The 22,136-nt window shown below is 41.9% G+C and overlaps 1 protein-coding gene across 1 annotated transcript in view; it reads right to left on the bottom strand.

Annotated features, from left to right (window-relative positions):
- LOC103279937 (free fatty acid receptor 2) overlaps positions 1-21,877 on the bottom strand; it is an 87,752-nt gene extending 65,875 nt beyond the window's left edge. Inside the window, exons 1-3 of the mRNA XM_008117293.3 lie at positions 21,706-21,877; positions 19,100-19,176; positions 1,908-5,536 (exon numbers count right to left, since the gene is read on the bottom strand). Coding sequence (XP_008115500.2) covers positions 4,540-5,520 — 981 coding nt within the window. The 5' untranslated portion in view covers positions 5,521-5,536; positions 19,100-19,176; positions 21,706-21,877 and the 3' untranslated portion in view covers positions 1,908-4,539. Of the gene's footprint in view, positions 5,537-19,099; positions 19,177-21,705 lie in introns of the transcript that reaches the window.
- Between the last annotated feature and the right edge of the window lie 259 nt (positions 21,878-22,136).

Here is a 22,136-nt window from a genome sequence, read left to right on the forward strand (position 1 = left end):
CGTCTGCAAGGACGTTGCCCAGGGGACAGCCGGATGTTTTGATGTTTTTTCCATCCTTGTGGGAGGCTTTTCTCATGTCCCCGCATGGAGCTGGAGCTGATAGAGGGAGCTCATCCGCACTCTCCCCGGGTGGGATTCGAACCTGGCAGCTTTCAGGTCAGCAACTCAACCTTCAAGTCATGAGGCTTTAGTCCACTACGCCATCGGGAGCATCCTTAAACTGATGGTTGAATACACTGGGTTTCAAAACCAATCCAATGAAATTCTTAACAGCTCTACTCATCCTATGAACCTAATGGTTGTACCTATTGGTTCGTGCTTGCTTCTACTTCTGCTACAGACAGCATTCATGACAGATTTTCACTCCATCTTTGGGTCCATGTATTTTATTTATTTTGCCACAGAAGATAACCCTGAAGACATTATCACATTGTGATCTCATCGTGGAGCATCAAGTGCTTTGCAAACATTCGCTAATTGTGTGTTCTTAACCTCCACGGTATCTTACTATATTGAAATTGTTTTATTGTGTGCAGTGTTTGGCACCCAGGAGACAGGGGATGGGAGAGATTAAATCAAGCCATGAACCCAGAAACTTTGTTTATTGTCTCTATATCCACATTTTTTCCAGTGCTTTAAACTGTTTGCGTCTATTTTGAGATGAAGTTTGTCCCAAGCTGGTCACACACACAAAAGCCCTATCTTGATCTTGTTCCAACTCGTGCCATCCAAACAAATTGTCTCAAAAGCAGCAATGTTGTCCTTTTTCTGATAGCTCTCTCTAATACATGCTTATCTCTCTCTGAGCCACTCTGCATCGCATGCACACATAGAGAGTTATGACCACCTCCATAATAATAAATCATGAGATCGGCTTTTTCCAGAGGTCCATACATCAGACATGCTCTTCAGTCTGTCATCGGGACAATGCTTCCCAAATGATAAATTGGGCTCTTAACTGGAGCAACCACAACGGGTCAGCAATGACTTACAGAGAGACTTAAGTAAAAGGAGTCTCTCTGAAAGCAACTCAACTAATATAAGAAACTAGCTGTGCCCGGCCACGCGTTGCTGTGGCGTTGTCTGGTGGTGTTGGTGAGAAATTGTTGAGGTAGTGGTGGTATTGAATGTCTGTTGTATGGTTGTCTTTATGTTTAGTATGCATTTGGTTGTTTGTGTACTGTGAAAGTGGTGAGGATAGAGGACACCGTTTATGTTGGATTAATGAGACTCTACTGTATATTTGTAATCTTATATTATCTGCCTAGAACTGCCCCTTCTACACAGCTGTATAAAATGCACACTGAAGTGAATTATTTGGCAGTGTGGACTCAAGATAATCCAGTTCAAAGCAGATAATATAAGATTCTAAATGGGTTATATAGCTGTGTGGAAGGGCCTTGAGTCTACACTGCCATATAATCCAGTTAAAATCAGATAAACTGTATCTTATAGGCAGTGTGGAAGAGTCCTGAGGCCTAACTGTGCCTGTCCCCTGGACTGAGTAGGTTGCTAGGAGAGCAAGTGGGTGGAGCTTAGCCCTCTAACTGGCAGCAATTGGATAACAACAATTATTCCTTTCCCTCTAATTAGGACTTTATTTTTCTTTTCTTTTTGTTGTATCAACCTAGAGCTGTGGATGATGGGTTGTGTTGTCAAATCTCGAGGTTGGGGGGCCTGTAGTTTTGTTGTTTTGTCCGCTGCCCTGATGCCATCACTCTTTTATATATATAGATACATCGGGGTAGCCATGCAGCTATGAATCAAGATTTTAAAAAATCCAGAATGTGCAAAATATATCTGTAGTGGGCCAAATAGAAAACATCAAATACCTTATGTACGTTCTTGAAGCTCCACTGGCTTCTTCATCCATCAAAACCATATAATAATAATAATGATAACAAGAACAACAACAACAACAACTTTATTCTTGTATCCTGCCCCATCTCCCCGAGGGGACGTGGGGTGGCTCACATGGGGACCAGGTCCAACAATATATAATAAAATACAACAATATAAAATACATATCAATCACAACAAATTAATGTATCAAACTATAAAACACAACATCACAAAATAAAAACATAGCCAGTGGACAAAGGCGATATAATGGCACTTCAACCTTCAGAGGAGAAAAGTGATGATGTTAAAGTCACAGGACTACATTTTATATATTTCTGCTAGTAACCTATTTCTCATCATGTGATTGTCCAGTTTGTAAGTGTATACCTGTCGAATTGATGTCTTCTCCCTTTAGTTGAAATGAAAGTCAACAATCAATTTTGGGGAAGAATTTGTGGGTCTCAAGAGCCAGCATGTTGTAGTGTATGAGGTTACCTTGGGCAAATCACATTCAGAGTCACAGAGGAAGGCAAAGGGTTCCTCTAAACAAAACAGACCTTGCCAAGGAAACCCAATGAGAGAGTCATCATAGATTTGAATCAACTTGAAGGCACAACAACAACAACAAGAACAACAACAACAGTCCTTCAGGGATGGCCATAGACATTTATAAATCCACTAGCTGTGCCTGGCCATGCGTTGCTGTGGCTTTTTGGATTTGTTTGTTGGCCAGGTGGATTAGCAGCAAACTCTCAAGCAACCAGAGACGACTCTCAGTTATCTGGCATTGACCGCTCCCCACGGGTGCCGGTTAAATGAGAGTCAACTGTCATAGTATTAATACATACTCTCAAGCAACCAGAGATGACTGCGTTATCCGGCATCGACCACTCCCCAAGGGTGCCGGTTAAATGAGTCAACTGACATAGCATTAATACAAACTCTAAAGCAACCAGAGACGACTCTCCGTTATCCGGCATCAACCACTCCCCTCGGGTGCCGGTTAAATGAGAGTAGACTGTCATAGCATTAATACAAACTCTCAAGCAACCAGAGATGAGTCTCTAATGTTCTGACCATTTCTAATTTAAACTAAACAGCGAAACTGAGGCCCTGGGCTGATTGGGTTGCTAGGAGACCAAGTGGGCGGAGCTTATCCTTCTAACTGGCAGCTATTGGATAAAAACGATTATTCCTTTCCCTCTAATTAGGACTTCATTTTTCTTTTCTTTTTGTTGTATCAACCTAGAGCCGTGGATGATGGGTTGTGTTGTCAAATTTCGAAGTTGGGGGGCCTGTAGTTTTGCTGTTTTGTCCGGTGCCCTGATTCCATCACTCTTTTATATATATATAGATTTAAATGGCCATAGAGGGAGAAAATTAATCCAGGAGATGCTTAAACTGAGAATTAGATCTGCTCTCAAATATCTTAACCATTCTACGCATGGTATCCAAGATCGTCCAAATTTTCAAGTGCTATGATTTTTCATAATTCTCATAGCAGCAGCTTTATAATCCTCCACACTTTTCTCTTTGTATGAAATAGCATCCACTGTAAAACAGGCCCTTGTGGCATTTTACATACAATTGAAAGCCACATTACATATTCTGATCAGTGCATTTCAAAATATATTAAAACCAGGGAAGGAGACCACAGATTTAAACAAGAAAGATCAACACTGTTAGTGCAAATATAAGCAAATCAAGACCTTGTTTCCACACAAATTACAACCTTCTGCTTTTTAAAGTCTCTTTGTGGTTTTTAAATAAAATCTCCCTCTGAATTTCATTTTCCTCCTTGCTTTATCTTCCGGTACTGGTGTAACCTTATTAACTGCCGATTTCCCCACATCTTCCTCAACAACTCTTTCTGCCACCGGAGGCTATTTCAGAGGGCGCTGAACCCTATAATGACTCTGGTCAGTGCTAAAGAGACACTTGCCCATGCATCCTGTAAGATGATGCTAACCATTCAAGTTGAGACAACCAATTTTACTCAGATTTTCAGAGCAACTAGATACATTTCAAGGATGTTCCATGATAGCAGAGCTAACCCTCCCATAAGGCACAATGATATAACTTCTTTGGGTGGCAGATATATTGGACAGTATTCAAGATATTCTTCTTGAGTGCCAGGCACCATGACTGTTCCACGGTGCCACACAGTCTATATTACTCTCCAAAGGTCTCTTGCTACTAGCAACTTCTAATTGCCAGTTCAATAAGTTTTGCCTCCACCAGCAAGTGTCTTTAAGCAACTTTGCAAGACAGGGACCAATGAGTTGCACCTCCTGTTCTTGAATCCTTAAGTGCCATGTCAAGGGGAAACCATACACAATACTTCCCCTTTCTCATTGAAGAGATGGGCGTCCACCTTCAACTTGTCAAAAATTGTGAGATCATGCTCACCAAATTAGTTTCCTCCATTCATCTCCAAAACAACTTCTTTCCAATTCTGGATGGAGGATGGTAGAGTTCACTTATCGTTCTTTTCAGATATCAAAAACCAAGAGGCAAGAAGGCTGACTATGATTCCTCAAGCCAGTGAGGGCAATACTTACATCAGTGTTGTGGAACAAAAATTCTAATACCAGATATGACTTGAGAGTTTCCATTCTGGAGGAAACTACTCCTATTTTACTGTCTATTATTTGGCAGACACAGGAGTAATTAGGAAGTTCCCATAGAGAGCGGAGGTCATAGCTTCGAAGAGCAAATGGACTCTTGAGGGCTTGGTCTCCTCAGGTTTTGAGTCTTTCTGAAGAAGACCTTATGCATCAAAGAAGGCAATGTAAAGATCCTTTTCACCCAGTTCAGAAAGTTCCAACATGAACGTTGTACAGCAGAAGAAGAAAAGTAGAAGATGATGGGGTCCAAACTGGCACTGAAGGTGCTGGGAATCAAGGCTTCGTCCCTCCACTCGGGACTTTCCCACTGGATGAAGCCAACCACATGGGAGATGTTGTAGGGTGAGAAACAGATTATGAAAATAGCTAAAGTAGCTGCCACCAATCCTACAGCGCGTTGCTTTTTGCTCTTGCGGATATGCGCTGATGTAATCACAATCCTCATAAAGCTAAAATAGCAGAAGCAGGTGATCAAGGAAGGCACCAGGAAGAGGACAATGCCCAGCTCTAGGCGGACGGGGAGCAGGATGGTGAGCTGTTCATTGGTGAAGTTCCTGTAACAGAGGTCTTTGGAGAAATTGACTGGTAGAGAGAAATTGTACGGGTGAAACTCTGTGATGTACACAATACTACAGTGCCCAAAACAGCAAGTCCAGAGGGTTAGGCTGGCCACTACTACGTAGACCAAATGGCGCCTCAGCCTGTAGTGTAAGGGATACGCTACACCTAGGTATCGCTCCACGCTCACTGCTGTGAGGAAAAGGGTGCTGGTGTAGATGGTGCTGAAGTAGAGAAGGCCACTAAGGGGGCACAAAAATAAAGGCAGAGCCCAGTGGCCCACAAACTGTTCAGATACCTTCAAAGGCAAGAAAGCCAGGAAGATAAGATCAGAAAGGGTGAGGTTGAAGAGGAGGATACTATTGGGAGTTGCTTTGGTCCTCAGCTTCTTAACAAGGGCATGCAAGGCCAGTAAGTTGGTGGGAAGCCCTGTTAGGATGGCAAGTACATAGATGGAAAGGTAGAAGCTCCGGGCTTCATAGCTGGAAGGCATGTTGGAGGCACTTCACCTGTTGAGAGAGAAATTACATCTGAGTCAATGTGTAGATGATAAGGAAAAAGATTCATGTGTTCTTTTCAAGCATTCTGGCCAGAAATATAGAAATATTTTTCTGGGATCTTGGACAATTCAGGATCCTGTTGTAAGTGAGTTCTGGATAAGTCATGCTTCCAGATTAAATACTTTAATTCTACAATATTAGAATTAGGGGCCGGGCTGTGGCGCAGGCTGTTGAGCAGCTGCAATAAATCACTCTGACCATGAGGTCATGAGTTCGAGGCCAGCCCGTGGCGGGATGAGCACCTGTCAATTAAAAATAAAAAATAGCTCCTGCTCGTTGCTGACCTAGCAACCCAAAAGATAGTTGCATCTATCAAGTAGGAAATAAGGTACCACTTATTTAAAAAAGTGGGGAGGCAAGGTTAACTAATTTACGACCTGGAATGAGGAAGTGCCGTCAGAGTGGATGATGAAGCAGCTGCTCCCCCCTGTGGCCAGAATCGGACATCCCCTCAGGAGAAGGTTAAATTGCCTCTGGGTCTGTCTGTCTCGGTCTCTGTTTGATGTGTTTATGGGCATTGAATGTTTGCCCTATGTGTGTATAATGTGATCCGCCCCGAGTCCCCTTCGGGGTGAGATGGGCGGAATATACTGTAAATAAATAAATACATTTTGATATTATTTTTTTAATTTGAAATTTTATATGTTTTTAACTATGTGTTGTTTTACTTATTATTTACTTGTTATTTTATATCCAATTTTGAGCCCCACTTTAGATAAAAAGCAGGATATAAATGACATTTCTAGAACAGAGACCAGAGAAATACATATAGTCTATCTCCCCTCATGTTTTTCCTACTGGTTCTTTCTGGCCAGATAAATAGATTGTGAAATGTGTGGTATTCAGCAGAAGAGTGGTATAGTGCAACTAAGGATTCAATTATTAATTACATTTCTTTTCAAGGGAAACAATTAATAATTTTAGCAATTTTCTTGGCAAATTGAGAAAATTTTAGAACACCACCCAGTTTTCAAGGCCTATTCAGAATTCATGAGAATTCTATAAGAATTAGTCTGTGAAGAATTCAAACAGCTATTTTGCTCAAAAGCCAATATTTTTTTGGCACAGGAAACAGGGTTGGTTTTTTTGCACATACATAATATTTCTCCATGTGGACATTATTTTCTGTACAGAAAAAAATCTGTACAGAAAATAATTCAGTTTTTGCAACTAAAATGCAACTTTGCACAGAATAAGTCCCAAACTGCAAATATTCTCCAGGATTCTTCTCATTTGTGTTTCTCATTATTTGAAAAAATATGTTTTTTTGACAATTTTTAAAATTTCTTTTAAAATAGTCATTCTATCCCTACATGCATCCAATTATGTGAGTACATTTGCACGAGGCAGGGCTTTACCAAGGGGTTCAGCCTTGGTGAACTTTGACCAAGATGGAAAACATTGATATGACAGAGGCACATAATTCTAGCAAGGTGAGATTTTGTGAAATTCCTAAGAGAAATCATTAGCCGGTATTTCGCATTGCACCCTGCTGTTTACTCTCTTTAGTGGGCATAGGGCCACTCTTTCTTCCACTGTGGCCATAAGTTCATGCCATGGTTAGCAATGACCTTAAAGAATTTCCTTCTTATTGGTTGCAGGCCCAGAAAATGTCAAGAGGGAACCTTGGTTTACAAACCATACAGTGAGACAGCTATGTGTTTAGATAAAGGATTTGGCCACCAGCCCTGCACCAGCCAACTGGCATAAAGCATTCTGGCCCATTTGGCATCAAGTCTCGGGCAACTGTGACCTTCTTCTCTTTTTCACCCTATGCTTTCTGACTTCCTGGGCAAAGAAAATCCCAGCTATCAGGAATGGATACATGGTGGAATAGAAGTAGCACATCTCCAAGTGACAGTGAACATAACCATCAAATGTTATCAAATGGGCTGTGGCGCAGCTGGCTAGTAACCAGCTGCTATAAATCACTACTGACCGAGAGGTCATGAGTTCGAAGCGTGGGTCGGGTTAAGCCTCTGACCATTAAAAAAAAATAGCCCCGGCTTGCTGTTGACCTAGCAGCCCCGAAAGACAGTTGCATCTGTCAAGTAGGGAAAATTTAGGTACGCTTTATGCGGGAGGCTAATTTAACTAATCTACAACACCATAAAACTGCTCACGAGGAAAAGGAGAGGAAGAACAGCCACCAATGGACGGTGAAGCAACAGCTCCCCCTGTGGCCGGAATCGTGAAGCTGGAAAGATGTTAAAAGTGCCTCTGTGTCTGTCTAAAAACTGAATGTTGTTTGTCTGTTGGCATTGAATGTTTGCCATATATGTGTTCATTGTAATCCGCCCTGAGTCCCCTTCGGGGTGAGAAGGGCGGAATATAAATACTGTAAATAAATAAATAAATGTATCCATAAAGTTATTAATCAACAATATCCTCTCATCGACTCAGAGAAGCATACTTCACCAAACCACAATTCCCATAAATCTGTAGCATGGAGTCATGGCAATTAAAGAGTTTTTAAACCTGTGCCTGCAATTCCCCATCCACTTTGACAGCACAGAGAGTAACAGATACAGAGTCATCCTCAGTTGGGATCAGCAAAGCAAATTAACAAAGAAAATAAGAGCTGGACAAAGGTTAATATTCTTCTGGGACCGCGGGAGGTGAATGAAGGGTCAGGACTGGAAGGAGAAAGAACTCGGGAAGAACCATTTCCTATGGCTAATAAGAACAGTGACAGGGAGCTTCATGGCAGAGAAGGCTGCTTCATTTTAAAATTATTGTTTACTTTGGAAATGGGTATTTTCTATCTTGCTGATTTGTGTGTGTTACTTCTCTCGGCTTTTATCCGTTTACACTGTGATAGCAGCCTGGAGGTTTGCAAGAGCTGATCTGAGAAACAGAGAGAGGCTGCTGCATCCAGGGAGTCAGCTCGCTCTGGGTAAAGAGGGCCCCAACACCCCATTAATCTGCATCTTCTAAGATGGTTGGAAAACTGAAACTCCCCCAAAAGATCCCAGAGGAGGCTTATTTCCTCTTGGTTCCTTTATCTGGAAGGAAGAATTAGACCAATCAAGCTTAATTTTAACAACCTTTGTAAGAGCTCTGACATCTCGGCTCATCCAGATAGATTACATGTGAGAGTCACTGGCTTGAACAAATATGTGTATTGACTTTTTGGAGAGAGAAAAAACAGTTCTGATGTCTAATCTAGAACATGATTATTTATTTATTTACAGTATTTCCACCCTTCTCACCCCGAAGGGGACTCAGGGCAGATCACATTACACATATAAGGCAAACATTCAATGCCTTGACATAGAACAAAGACAAACGCAGGCTCCGAGCTGGCCTCGAACTCATGACCTCTTGGTCAGAGTGATTGGTCTCAGCTGGCTGCAGCTGGCTGCTCACCAGCTTGCGCCACAGCCCGGGCTGATTTTGCGAGTATGCTCCCACCCACAATTAGCAGCGTTTTAATTTATTTCATTTGGATCCCGCTCTCCACCTTAATGGGACCCAAAGAGGCTCACAACATGAATTAAAACAAGTGTGTAAATTTTAAAAAGTATAATTAAAAATTTAGCCATATTAACAAGAACCAGTATGTGTTTGAGAGAACTACATAGTTCTTGTGATCTCGTGCAACTATATCATTCTATCTGATCTCCCAGCATATCAAATGGAGGAGGGCAGACGGTTCAAATAACTATTAATTGAATCATGCGTTTGCTCCTGTATTCCGAAGTTGCTCCTCAAATGTCAGGAAACCTCTTTTTGCTAAACAATTTTCCAATATTTTCCTATATTCTTTCCTTCCCTATTGTATCAGTTCCCTAATTGTAATAATCTATGGAGACCCCAGTGGCACAGTGGGTTAAACTGCTGAGCTGCTGAACTTGCTGACCAAAAGGTCAGCAGTTTGAATCCGGGGAGCAGGGTGAGCTCCTGTTGCTAGCCCCAGTTTCTGCCAGTTCGAAAACATGTAAATGTGAGTAGATCAATAGGTACTGCTTCAGAGGGAAGCTAACAGCGCTCCATGCAGACATGCCAGCTACATGACCTTGGAGGTGTCTACAGACAACACCGGCTCTTCGGCTTAGAAATGGAGATGAGCACCACCCCACTGAGTTGGACACAACTTGCACCTCCCCATGGCCAAGTTAAGCATAGCCAAATGTTGGAGATAAAAGAGTGAAGCTTTGCCTCTGTTTATGGGGCCGGGCTGTGGTGCAGGCTGGTAAACAGCTGCTGCAATAAATCACTCTGACTATGAGGTCATGAGTTCGAGGCCAGCCCGTGGCGGGGTGAGCACCCATCAATTAAAAATAAAATATAGCCCCTGGTCATTGCTGACCTAGCAACCCGAAAGATAGTTGCATTTATCAAGTAGGAAATAAGGTACCACTTATAAAAGTGGGGAGGCAAGTTTAACTAATTTACAACGTTGGAATGAGGAAGTGAGGAAGTGCCATCAGAGTGGATGATGAAGCAGCTGCTCCCCCCTGTGGCCAGAATCAAACATCCCCTCAGGAGAAGGTTAAATTGCCTCTGCGTCTGTCTGTCTGTTGTCTCTGTCTCGGTTCGATGTGTTTATGGGCATTGAATGTTTGCCCTATATGTACATAATGTGATCCGCCCTGAGTCCCCTTCGGGGTGAGAAGAGCGGAATATAAATACTGTAAATAAATAAATAAATAAATGTGCTATCTGTCTCTGTCAATTATATAACGACACTGAATGCTTGCCATATATGTACCTGTAATCTGCTTCGAGACCCCTCAGGGAGATATAGAATATAGAATATAAATAAAGTATATTAAGTATATATTTTCTTTTCTTTTTTGCCTTGATACATTCAGCAAATCATAACTCGCTGCTTCCTTGTACAGATAATTTCAATAAAACCAGCATGCTTGGATCCTGACAGGTAGACTGTAAGCAGTTTATGAGCCAGAAAGGGGGGGAAAAGGTTCCCAATGTTGACATTAGATATCAGTCACTGTTAATAGCCTTGCAGAGAGCTATGCTGTTCCCAATAGAAATAATTGCAGGCTAACATAATCTATCATTGCACAACAGCTTGATTAAGACCAACAAAAACGCCATATAACATTATCATAAGAAGCTAATGAAATGCACCATGTGGTTGTTGATTGGAGATAAAAGGCTCAGAGTGATGCTTGACTCTGGGCGTACAGGTCAGCGTAGAATCACGATTGGATTCAGACAGAGTCTTCATATTCAAGAATGTTTGATAATGTGTGCTAAAAGTAATTTGCTCTTCCGTCACAAGCATAGCAAATTGCCTTTCGAAGTTGAGCAGGGGATCTGGGATCCCCTGCCTTGAAACAGTCACTATCCTCTCTCTCTTTTTCAGGCTACTCTACCCTATATCATAGGATTGTTGTGTGAATAAAATGGAAAGAAGAATCATGCACACTGACTTGAACTTCCTGGAGTCAGGACAGAAAGGTGACTAATTCATTGTATTTACTAAGAACGGATAAAGCCAATAATAGGGACTGGCACTGATGACACAGAGAACATATGTGTTCCTGGTGGGGACAGGTTGTCCAGTAACTACGGTTAATTGCATCCTTCTCTCTTCTTGCCCCAGAAATAATGAGACAACTAGATAGAGACCCGGGCTGTGGTGCAGGCTGGAGAGCAAGCCAGCGGCAACCAGCTGCAATGAATCACTCTGACCAGGAGGTCATGAGTTCGAGGCCCACTCGGAGCCTGTGTTTCTCTTGTCTTTGTTCTATGTTAAAAGGCATTGAATGTTTGCCTATATGTGTAATGTGATCCACCCTGAGTCCCCTTCGGGGTGAGAAGGGTGGAATATAAATACTGTAAATAAATAAATAAATAAATAAATAAATAAATAAATAAATAAAGACTGTCAGGTGCATAGCCATACAGAGAGAAGTCCTTGGACTAACAGCATCTAGGCATTGTGTTATGATTGGCTTGGAAATACATTCAGTGTTATTAGTTTCCTGGCTGAAACAAAGATTTCTTGAAACTTGGGAATATAGCACATAAGTGGGTCTTTGGTGCCATTTTCTCTGGATATTTACACTTCCCAAAGTCTTCTGAAGGACTACCCTATATAGGTAATGGTAAAGGTTTTCCCCTGACATTAAATCTAGTCGTGTCTGACTCTGGGGGTTGGTGATCATCTCCATTTCTAAGCAAAAGAGCCGGCATTGTCCATAGACACCTCCAAGGTTATGTGGCCAGCATGACTGCATGGAGTGCCGTTACCTTCCCACCAGAGGGGTACCTATTGATCTACTCACATTTATATGTTTTTGAACTGCTAGGTTAGCAGAAGCTGGGGCTAACAGCGGGAGCTCACTCTGCTCCCTGGATTTGAACCACTGACCTTTCAGTCAACAAGTTCCACATGTCAGCGTTTTAATCCGTTGTGCCACTGGGGGCTCCAGACCCTGTATATAAATGCACAAAGTGTTTTCTAAATACATCCTGGAGTTTTTTACAGAAAACACAGTCTTCATCTTCTTTGCAAAAAAAAAGATGGAGTTTTCAAATGTATTGTATAGAGCAGTATGGTCCAACCTTTAGTTATCCGAGGGCCAATCAAACTTTAGTATAGGAATGTGAGACATTCCAGAAAGAAAAGAAATTAATATTGTGACATTTATTTATTTATTTGCGACATTTATATCCTGCCCTTCTCACCCTGAAGGGGACTCAGGGTGGTTTACAAGTATATATACATACAATATATTATATTATACGACTATATTGGAATGTTGTTAGTAATATTGCATGTAATATAAATATGCAATTATAATAGTGAATTATAATTATTATTATATTATTAATAATGTAATTGGACCACACTGGTATAGAGCATAATTCCCTAAGATGCTTTTGGAGTGTGCCAGTCCAAGGAAAACACTGCACAGGAAACATTTATTTTCCCCCAAAGCAGGGAGAAAACTATGGAAATGATTTGTCCATATATGCAAAGATTTCCCTACCTCCTGAAAAATCACTCCCCTGGACACATCCTCATGCTGCCTTACAGAAAAGCATCTGTTTCTGGACTCAGTATATATGAGACCAGCAAAGAACTCAATAGAAAGAGATGAGAGCATAAGGTGACAGAAATGAAATTTATCCAAAACAGATGTGCTCTTGTTAGTGGAGAGGAAATTGCTGTGGATCTAACTCTATTGCCTTTGTCTCCTGATAAGGTGAATGAGACATTTTCAGATTGCTCACTGGCAAGATTAAACTGATTTGCTTCTGGGAAGGCACTGCATGCCCTGGTGCTGATGCAATTACAGCAGGCAATCTTTATGATTCAGCTTGACAGCCTTGGGATCCCTTCTAACTCTGAGATCAAGGAAAGAGAACAATTCCCATTATCTAGATTCTGGTTATGCCTGATGGGAACTGCAGCCCCCAAACATCTGGAGAGTGACATGTTCCCAGTCCTACTTGGAACCCTTTGTGGATGTACAGATCAACACCGCTATAAACAAGCAGATTTGTGCTTATATGGAACACATGTATTTCATCACAAAGACTTTCACCGATTCTCCCTTACATGTAACTGGAGCTTTGTTAAACTAGGACTCACACCAGGATCTTAGTCCTAGATTTATTGTAGAAGCCCAAGATGTGACTGCCTTCGGTACACCACAATATCTCCAAAATGCAACATCCAAAATATAGTTATGAACATAAATAATCAAGGGAATTCCTGCTAATGAACAGAGGGGTTAGACTGGATGGTTCTTGTGGTTTCTTCCAACTATGATTCTACTAAATATGATGGGGTGCACAGAGATTGGACTACAACTCCCATCCTTCCCAGCAGGAGCCACAGTCTAACCTCCGGAGGCTATCGGTTCAGGATGCCTGCTCGCTGATAATCTACAAGAACTATAACTCTCCCAAGAGAAGTGCTGAGCTAAACCCTTGCCTCAAAATTTCTCTGCCCCTTATGGAAAGGTTGGTGGTTCAAGGGAGTGGAGTGAGCTCCCACTGTTAGCCCCAGCTTCTGCCAACCTAGCAGTTCGAAAACATGTAAATGTGAGTAAATCAATAGGTACTGCTCCGGCAAGAAGATAACGGTGTTCCATTCAGTCATGCCGGCCACATGACCCTGGAGGTGTCTATGGACAATGCCAGCTTAGAAATGGAGATGAGCACCAACCTCCAGAGTCGGACATGACTAGACTTAAGGTTGGGGAAAACCTTTACCTTTACCCTTACAGAAAGGGATACATTAACCACTATTAGTGCAAACTGACTTTTTCCATTCTGGTCCAACTCCAACTTCCAAAAACTAAGTGACTAAAACATAACTTGGGGAAAGATGACAGGGCTGGAAAGAATATTCAGAATTATTCATTCTTGGGGTTGTTGTATGTTGTCCGGGCTCTATGGCCATGTTCCAGAAGTATTCTCTCCTGACGTTTCACCCACATCTATGGCAGGCATCCTCATCCCATGAAAGCCTTTGACAACATATTTATTCTTGGGTTAAAATAACAGGTTCCAGACAGCCAGGAACCCTCTTTGAAAGCATAATAGATCAATGAGAATTTTGTACCATTTTCTCCTGCTATCCAGAGTATATATTTCTTCAGCACTAATGCTGGAACCACATCTTCCATGGTCCCCAAAGGCATCTAGATGCCACTTTCGAGCATCTTACTTAAGGCTTTCTCACTCTGCCTAATAGAAGACCCAACCATTGTTCTGATATTCACAGGTCAACTCTTACTGTGTATTTTTTTTAAAAAACAAAAACAAAACACTAACATTATCAGACTATGACAAAACTAGACATTTCAGCAGTGAGGGAATAAGAGATGGTAGATTTAAGGTCCTCTGGGAACTCTTGTATTCTGATCCATACTCGCCTCTGTGGAGCCAGGCTGAGCTCTGTCTGACATCATCCAGACAGACAAAGTGAGACTCTTCAGCTAAGAACATGCTCCTCTAAGTTTGATCAACACCTAAAGACGCAACGGCAGTGAATTCAATTTTTTTCCATTGCCATTGACACCAAATCCCACTTAAATGGAGCCAGCACTCATAAGGCCAAAAGGAAATGGTCTTGACATGGGAGGCTGGGATCATAGTTGTGATTTCATGCTTTTTAAAGTGCAGAATTAGTGCAATATGATACTATGCTAACTGCTCTGGCCAAATGCTATAGAATCATGGGAGTTGTAGTTTGGTGACGCACCATTACTATTTAGCAGAAAAGGATGAAGACCTTGTAAACCAGTGGTTTTCAATCTGTGGGTCTCCAGATGTTTAGGCCTTCAACTCCCAGAAATCCCAACAGCTGGTAAATTGGCTGGGATTTCTGGGAGTTGTAGGCCAAAACACTGGGGACCCACAGATTGAGAATGACTGTTGTAAACCTAGTAGTGGGATGTTTGACACACCCAATGTTTTGGATTACAATAACCAAACTGTCTGTATCTTCTAAGTGTTAAAGTCCAATATATAGAGAGGGCCAACATATCCTTGTACAATGCACATACTCTTCAGGGCAGGCTTTACTACTAGCTAGTGAGGCAAGCAGTGTACATGGCTAACATGGGAAGGAAGCAGGATAAGAACATACCTTCCAACATTTCGCAGACGAAAACTAGGGCACGTGGAGCCAAGTAACATCAGAGTATGGACATTTTTCGTTATTTCTCTCTTCTCCCCAGGATGAAATTTGGAGGAGAGAGAAACTGGGACATTTTAAAGACAGCTGAAAAAGAGGGAGGATTGAGAATTGATCCAGAGTGTTCCATCCAAACCAGAACAGCTGGAGGATCTGGGAGCTTCCCAATCATTTCTTGCAAATCTATTAGCCCACGTTCCTCCATTGTAAGGCACAGCTCTATGCGCCACATGGCCTGTCCTTCAAAGGCCAGCTGCTTACATGTGCCACAGAGAACACTGTCCTTTTGCCAATAGGTAAGGTTTTCCCCTGACATTAAGTCCAATCATGTCCATCACTCTGAGGGTTCAGTGCTCATCTTCATTTCTAAGCCGAAGAGCCGGTGTTGTCCATAGATGCCTTCAAGGTCATGTGGCTGGCATGACTGCATGGAGTGCTGTTACCTTTCTGCCAGAGCAGAACTTACTCCCATTGATCTACTCACATTTGCATGTTTTTGAACTGCTAGGTTGGCAGAAGCTGGGGCTAACAGCGGGAGCTCACCCCGCTCCCCAGATTTGAATCTGTGACCTTTCGGTCTGCAAGTTCAGCAGCTCAGTGTTTTAATATACTGCGCCACTGGGGGCTCACCCTTTTGCCAATGTTGAAGTAATATTCAGCATTCAATTCAGTTTACTTTTGTATATTGAATGGGCTAAGTGCTGTAGGCTCTATTTCAAAAGAAGGAATTGGCAAAACCGCCTTTTTGTATTTCTTATCTAATAAAATATTTTAAAGTTCATGAGGTTGCTATAAGTCAAAAGGCAAATTGAAGACACATCCACAGGTAGGAGAGAGGTGGTAGCCTAGCCTCCCCTTACACCTTAAACAACAAAATAACTTGGGCTAAACCTAATTGCCTATACTAATAACAAATTCATTTTTTAATAATAATAATAATAATAATAATAATAATAATAATAATAATAATAATAATAATACCTCACAACCTCTGAGGATGCCTGCCATAGATGTGGGCGAAACGTCAGGAGAGAATGCTTCTGGAACATGGCCACACAGCCCGAAAGACATACAACAACCCTGTGATCCCGGCCATGAAAGCCTTCGACGACACAATAATAATAATAATAATAATAATAATAATTAAAAAAACTTTATTTGTATTCCACCCTATCTCCCCAAGGGGACTTTTTAGGCACTGGATTAAACTTCTACATCCCATGGTGGGGAACAATCTCCATCATTCCAGCCATTGTGCATGTCTGGAGTGATGGGAAATGTAATTCAAGACTTTCAAAGGATCCCAGGCCAGGGAAAAGTGCCCTAAACAAGGACAAAGCATTTGCAGCACTGACAGTGTCCACACAAAGTTGCCTTCTTTGGCCCATCATGATCGCCAGCTCCCGATCTTTGTATTTCTCGAATCCCATTTAACATTGTTGGGTCATCAACATCACCCTGCCTCACATTAAATTATTCTTTAATTGCCGTCACATTTTGGTCACTCCATAAAACAGACAACAAGGAGAATCATTACTGCTAATGGCTCAGAGGGGAAATCTAATTTCCTGACTTTCGTATTTTTAATTGTCCACTAAAGTGGTGTGTCATAATTGACGGGAATTGTAAAGAAAAATAAGCTAATTGAATAATCTTGGCTGACTGATAGTAAATACAGAAAGAATATTGACAATCACACCCTTCCTCCCTCCTTCCCTCTCCAAAACGTATTTATTAAAATGGAATGGAATCACCATTTACTTCAAAGTTCTTCAAAGCTTTTGCAATTTTTGCTTCAAAGCTCTTGGGAAAGTGTAACGCTTAACCAAAGTACCAGGGTTGGGTGAGAAAGCCGCCCTCCTCTCGTTCTTAAGGACAGTTCAGTATAATTTGCCCCATATTACTGTGTTTTCCAAATGTTCCAATTTAGCATGGAAGGTCCCAATTAATTCTCTATCACCCCCATTTTAAGCCGCTTTCTAAGGTCTTCCAGGTTTTTTTCCTCCTTCTATTTTTCCCTTCATCTTCAACTTGCTTTAGTTGCCGCAAACTGAGTTCAAATTGCAAAAATATAGTTTGTATTCAATTAATTTTGCAGATGGGAATGGAAAAGGAGAATCTTGCACTTCCCAGGAGGCTCAGGCACAAGCAAAGTTGCAGGACCTTGTAGCTCATCCATTTCTCATCATTAATAACCTTTGTCACTTTGATGATTATTTGAAGTTTCTTGACAATATTTATCCTAGTTTTTATTTGGATACCTCTAAATATCTCAATTTGGCAAAGACTGTCTTCCTAATAATAATAATAATAATAATAATAATAATAATAATAATAATAATAATAATTTATTTTTCTATCCCGCCACCATCTCCCCAAAGGAACTTGGGGTGGCTAACATCGGGCCAAGCCCAGAACAAGAACAAAATATGACAGTTAAAACCAATATAAGTAAATAAAAACAATATCCAGTTTTTCAGACATCTCCAAAATGCTCTATTACTCTCTTCCTCCCACTTCATTTCTTTATCCTCATCTTACTTCAGTTCATGCAAACTGATTTCAAAATGAAAAAGCAAGGTGCATCAGTTAACTCACTGGAGGGGGGAAGAATGAAATGTTATCTTTTCCAGTAAGGTAAAAGTAAAGGTTTTCCCCTGATGTTAAGTCTAGTTGTGTCCAACTCTGGGGGTTGGTGCTCATCTCCATTTCTAAGCCGAAGAGCCGGTGTTGTCCGTAGACACCTCCAAGATCATGTGGCCGGCATGACTGCATGGAGCACCATTACCTTCCCACAGAAGCGGTACCTATTGTTCTACTCACATTTGCTTGTTTTCGAACTGCTAGGTTGGCAGAAGCTGGGGCTGACAGCGGGAGCTCACTCTGCTCCCCGGATTCGAACTGCCAACCTTTTGGTCAGCAAATTCAGCAGCTCAGCAGTTTAACCCACTGTGCCATCAGCGGCTCCTACCTTTTCCCATAGGTTCAGGAAAAAGCAAACTTTCCATATTTTTATAAAATATTTCCATGTTGTAGTCCCCAGAATCTCTATGCTTAAGTGGAGATGAGAAATGAATTATCTCAACTTTTAAAGAAACATTCAATGCTCTAGCCATAATGGGTTTCAGAATAAAGCTCTGTCTGTAACACAGTCAGAGTCCATCTGAGAAATAGCAGCAGAATTTCAAAATGCATACCACTCTGAATGTGGGAAAATGTTTTAAAAGATGTACATAGGTGGCTAGCTAGTGAGTTGCCCAACTTATTATACTGCTGGATGTACAATGTAATTTGGGATGTATAGGATATCAGATGGGGTAAAGGGAATTTCACTTCTTCCAAAACATTAGTTTGATGCACAAACTCCACTAAGGAAGCACAGCAAGTCTGTAGAGTTCTTTAACAAGAAGGTCTTTAACCTCAACAGCTGGGAGATGATCCAGACCTTAGAATGTTTGGAAATCTGTTGTGCAATAGTGTTGTTCCACTCCTATACATTTTCTCCAAGGTAATTATGCAAGCACACAATAGCAGCTAAGATGTAGCTCAGTTTGGAGACTGGTTGGGGGAACAGGTGTATCCACATGATACAGAGACTTGTACTTTAATTTTTTAATGTGCAAAGGATTGGTATTATATTTGCACACACTGCTACTTCTTTTCTCCCTGAAAATGTGATATGAATTCATGGCTGACTGTTTATGGACTTGTGCCAATCCAGGAATAACCATTCGAACTTCAAACCTAACAATTCTCATCAGCACAGCCAATGCAAGAAATGTGGGGTTTGCAATACAATTATTCCTACTCTTGGTTTACACTATTGTTGGTCCCAATGAGAACAAACTTCTGGAAGCAATGGGATTTATTGATGCATTACTTACCATTCAACAATTGATTCTCTGATCAGGACTAACCAGCAAGATTCCAACCATAAACTCTCAGCCTTCTCTTGTACCTCCTATAAAAAAACAACAGAGGTAGCAACCAATGAGACATCATAAATATCATAATGATAAATAGACACATTGGAGAAGGGCAACAAGAATGAGCAGAGATATGGAAAACGCAACACAGGAGGAAAGGTTGAAAGAGCTGGGCATCACCTCAGTGAAGAAAAGACTGAGGAGGACATGATGGCATTCTTTATTGAGTGTCACAGAGAGGAGATTGCAGAGTTATTTTGTTACATTTGAAGAGTAAATCAACACTTATGTATCTCTTATTGATTCAATGTGTGTACTCACGTTGGGAATACCAATACAATTCAGATTGCTATTCACAAAGATAATGTTTAAACTAGGACAGCAGTTACATGAAAAGTGGCACATACCTCTTAGGATGCCTGCCATAGATGTGGGCGAAACATCAGGAAAGAATACTTCTGGAACATGGCCATACAGCTCAGAAAACGCACAACAACCTTGTGTGGCACATACTTTGTTCTGAGCTCTGGACCATGGTTCCAAGCCACAAAATTCATCTGATTAACAAAATTCTCCCCTAGGACCTGGTGCCACATTTGTGCCCACTAATTACAATTGTTTATTTCTTTCCTGGAAACTTAGTAAGAATTGTATTAGTCTAGGGACCATCACTTCTAGTAGTCCTGTTTTGTAGCACATGCAGAAGTCCTCCACGTGAGGAGAGGTCAATATACATATAGAACTCATTCCATAAATTGGGAAAATAATTTTAATAATTACTCACAGAAATCAACACAACTCAGAATATATGTAAAGGTAAAGGTTTCCCCTGATGTTAAGTCCAGTCGTGTCTGACTCTGGGTGTTGGTGCTCATCTCTATTTCTAAGCCGAAGAGCTGGCATTGTCCATAGACACCTCCAAAGTCATGTGGCCGGCATGACTGTATGGAGTGCCATTACCTTCCTGCCGGAGCGATACCTATTGATCTACTCACATTTGCATGTTTTCGAACTGCTAGGCTGGCAGAAGATATATATATCTTCTGCTATATATATATAGCAAAATCCCCAAGCTTTACTCTGACTGTGCAGGTCATAAGAAGCCAGGGCATCAAGCCTATTGGCAGCTATATGAGGGACATAGTTTACACAACCTTACAATCTCCCTGAACATTTAACAATTACATGTCAATATTGGGCTCCGGATTTTGCAACCACTACGAAGCTCAGTTTTCTTGGTACATTTCTCCCCTTTCTCTCTTATCTAATCTCCAAATAATGCATTGCCTTCTTACTCATGATTATCCTCATAACAACCCTTTGAGGTAGGTTAAGCTGAGGGATAGAGTGGGAAGGAGAAACAGAGAGAGCGAGACTGAGACAAAGTATCCATTTGCACTAAAGAATTTAGTAAAGGTAAAGGGTTTCCCCTGACATTAAGTCTAGTCATGTCCGACTCGGAGTGTTGGTATTCAACTCAATTTCTAAGCTGAAGAGCCGGCGTTGTCCATAGATGCCTTCAAGGTCATGTGGCTGGCATGACTGCAAGGAGTGCCGTTACCTTCCCGCTGAAGCGGTACCTATTAATCTACTCACATTTGCATGCTTTTGAACTGCTAGGTTGGCAGAAGCTGGGGCTAATAGCGGGAGCTCACCCCACTCCCCAGATTCAAACTGCTTAAGCAGCTGAGGGGGAAAAGGAAATAGTCTGAGGCTGTTAGGAATTGTAGGAGTTGAAGTCCAAAACACCTGGAGGGCCAAAGTTTGCCCATGCCTGCTATAGGGAAAGGTAAAAGTTTCGCCTGACGTTAAGGCCAGTCATGTCTGACTCTGAGGGTTGATGCTCATTTCCATTTCTAAGCCGAAGAGCCAGCATTGTCCGTAGACACCTCCAAGATCATGTGGCCGGCATGACTGCATGGAGTGCCATTACCTTCCCGCCGGAGCAGTACCTATTGATCTACTCACATTTGCATGTTTTCGAACTGCTTGGTTGGCAGAAGCTGGAGCAACAGTGGGCGTTCACTCCGCTCCCGGGATTTGAACCTGGGACCTTTCGGTCCACAAGTTCAGCAGCTCAGTACTTTAACTACTTCGCTACCAGGGCTTCTTGCCTGCTATAGATGCATCCTATTTTTTTCTAACTTAAACATCCAACCATTAAACATAAACCCAGCTTGGTCCCACTTTGTTCAGACCAAGCAACCGGAAAGTCATATTTGGGGTGCATCTACACTGAAGAATTAAAGCAGTTTGGCACCACTTTAGCTGCCAGGGCTGAATGCTATAAAACCACGTAGCTTCACAAGGTTTTTAGCTGGTGCCTCACCAAACTACAACTCCCATGAGTCCCTAGCATTGAGCCAAGGTGATGTCAAACTGCATCCTTTCTCCAGTGTAGAAGCATCCTTGGTTGCATTGTGTATGCACATCATGACAGATGAATCATTTTTCCCCAACTCTTTAGCTTTTTCTTACTAAGTTTGGCTTACTAAATGGGAAACATAACATTGGGACAGACTCACATCCATGATAGAGACAAACACACCCTTCTTGAGACTTACCAGGGAAGGAAAGTGAAGCTCCTACTGCATCTGCTGTCCCTTCGTTCTCCTCCAGCTGCAGAAGGAAAGTGGATCTCTTTTCCTTGCCCTTTTCCCAGATCCCTGCTTCCCCTCCGCTATCCGATCCTACTGGAATTGGAATGGAGAGACGGATCGCCTTCCACCCCATAGATCGCCCAGGGGGCGGGGCTGGAAGATGAGTGGGCGGGGCCTCAATTTGGGCTGCGTGGGGAGAAGGGGGAGCTTCTATTCACAATCCTGCCGCGTGCCTCCTGCGTGACTCCAACAATTCTTTACCAGGTGCTTTAAAGGAGGCAGCTTTCCTGCGCCACGTGAATATTTAAGGCTGGGAAGCAGGTCACAACCCGGATCAGGATCTTGAGCTCCCATTGGACTCCCACTGAGGCCGAGAGAATGTGATTTGCATGAAT

Source organism: Anolis carolinensis, unplaced genomic scaffold (genome assembly GCF_035594765.1).
Source record: "Anolis carolinensis isolate JA03-04 unplaced genomic scaffold, rAnoCar3.1.pri scaffold_10, whole genome shotgun sequence".
Lineage (NCBI taxonomy): Eukaryota > Metazoa > Chordata > Lepidosauria > Squamata > Dactyloidae > Anolis > Anolis carolinensis.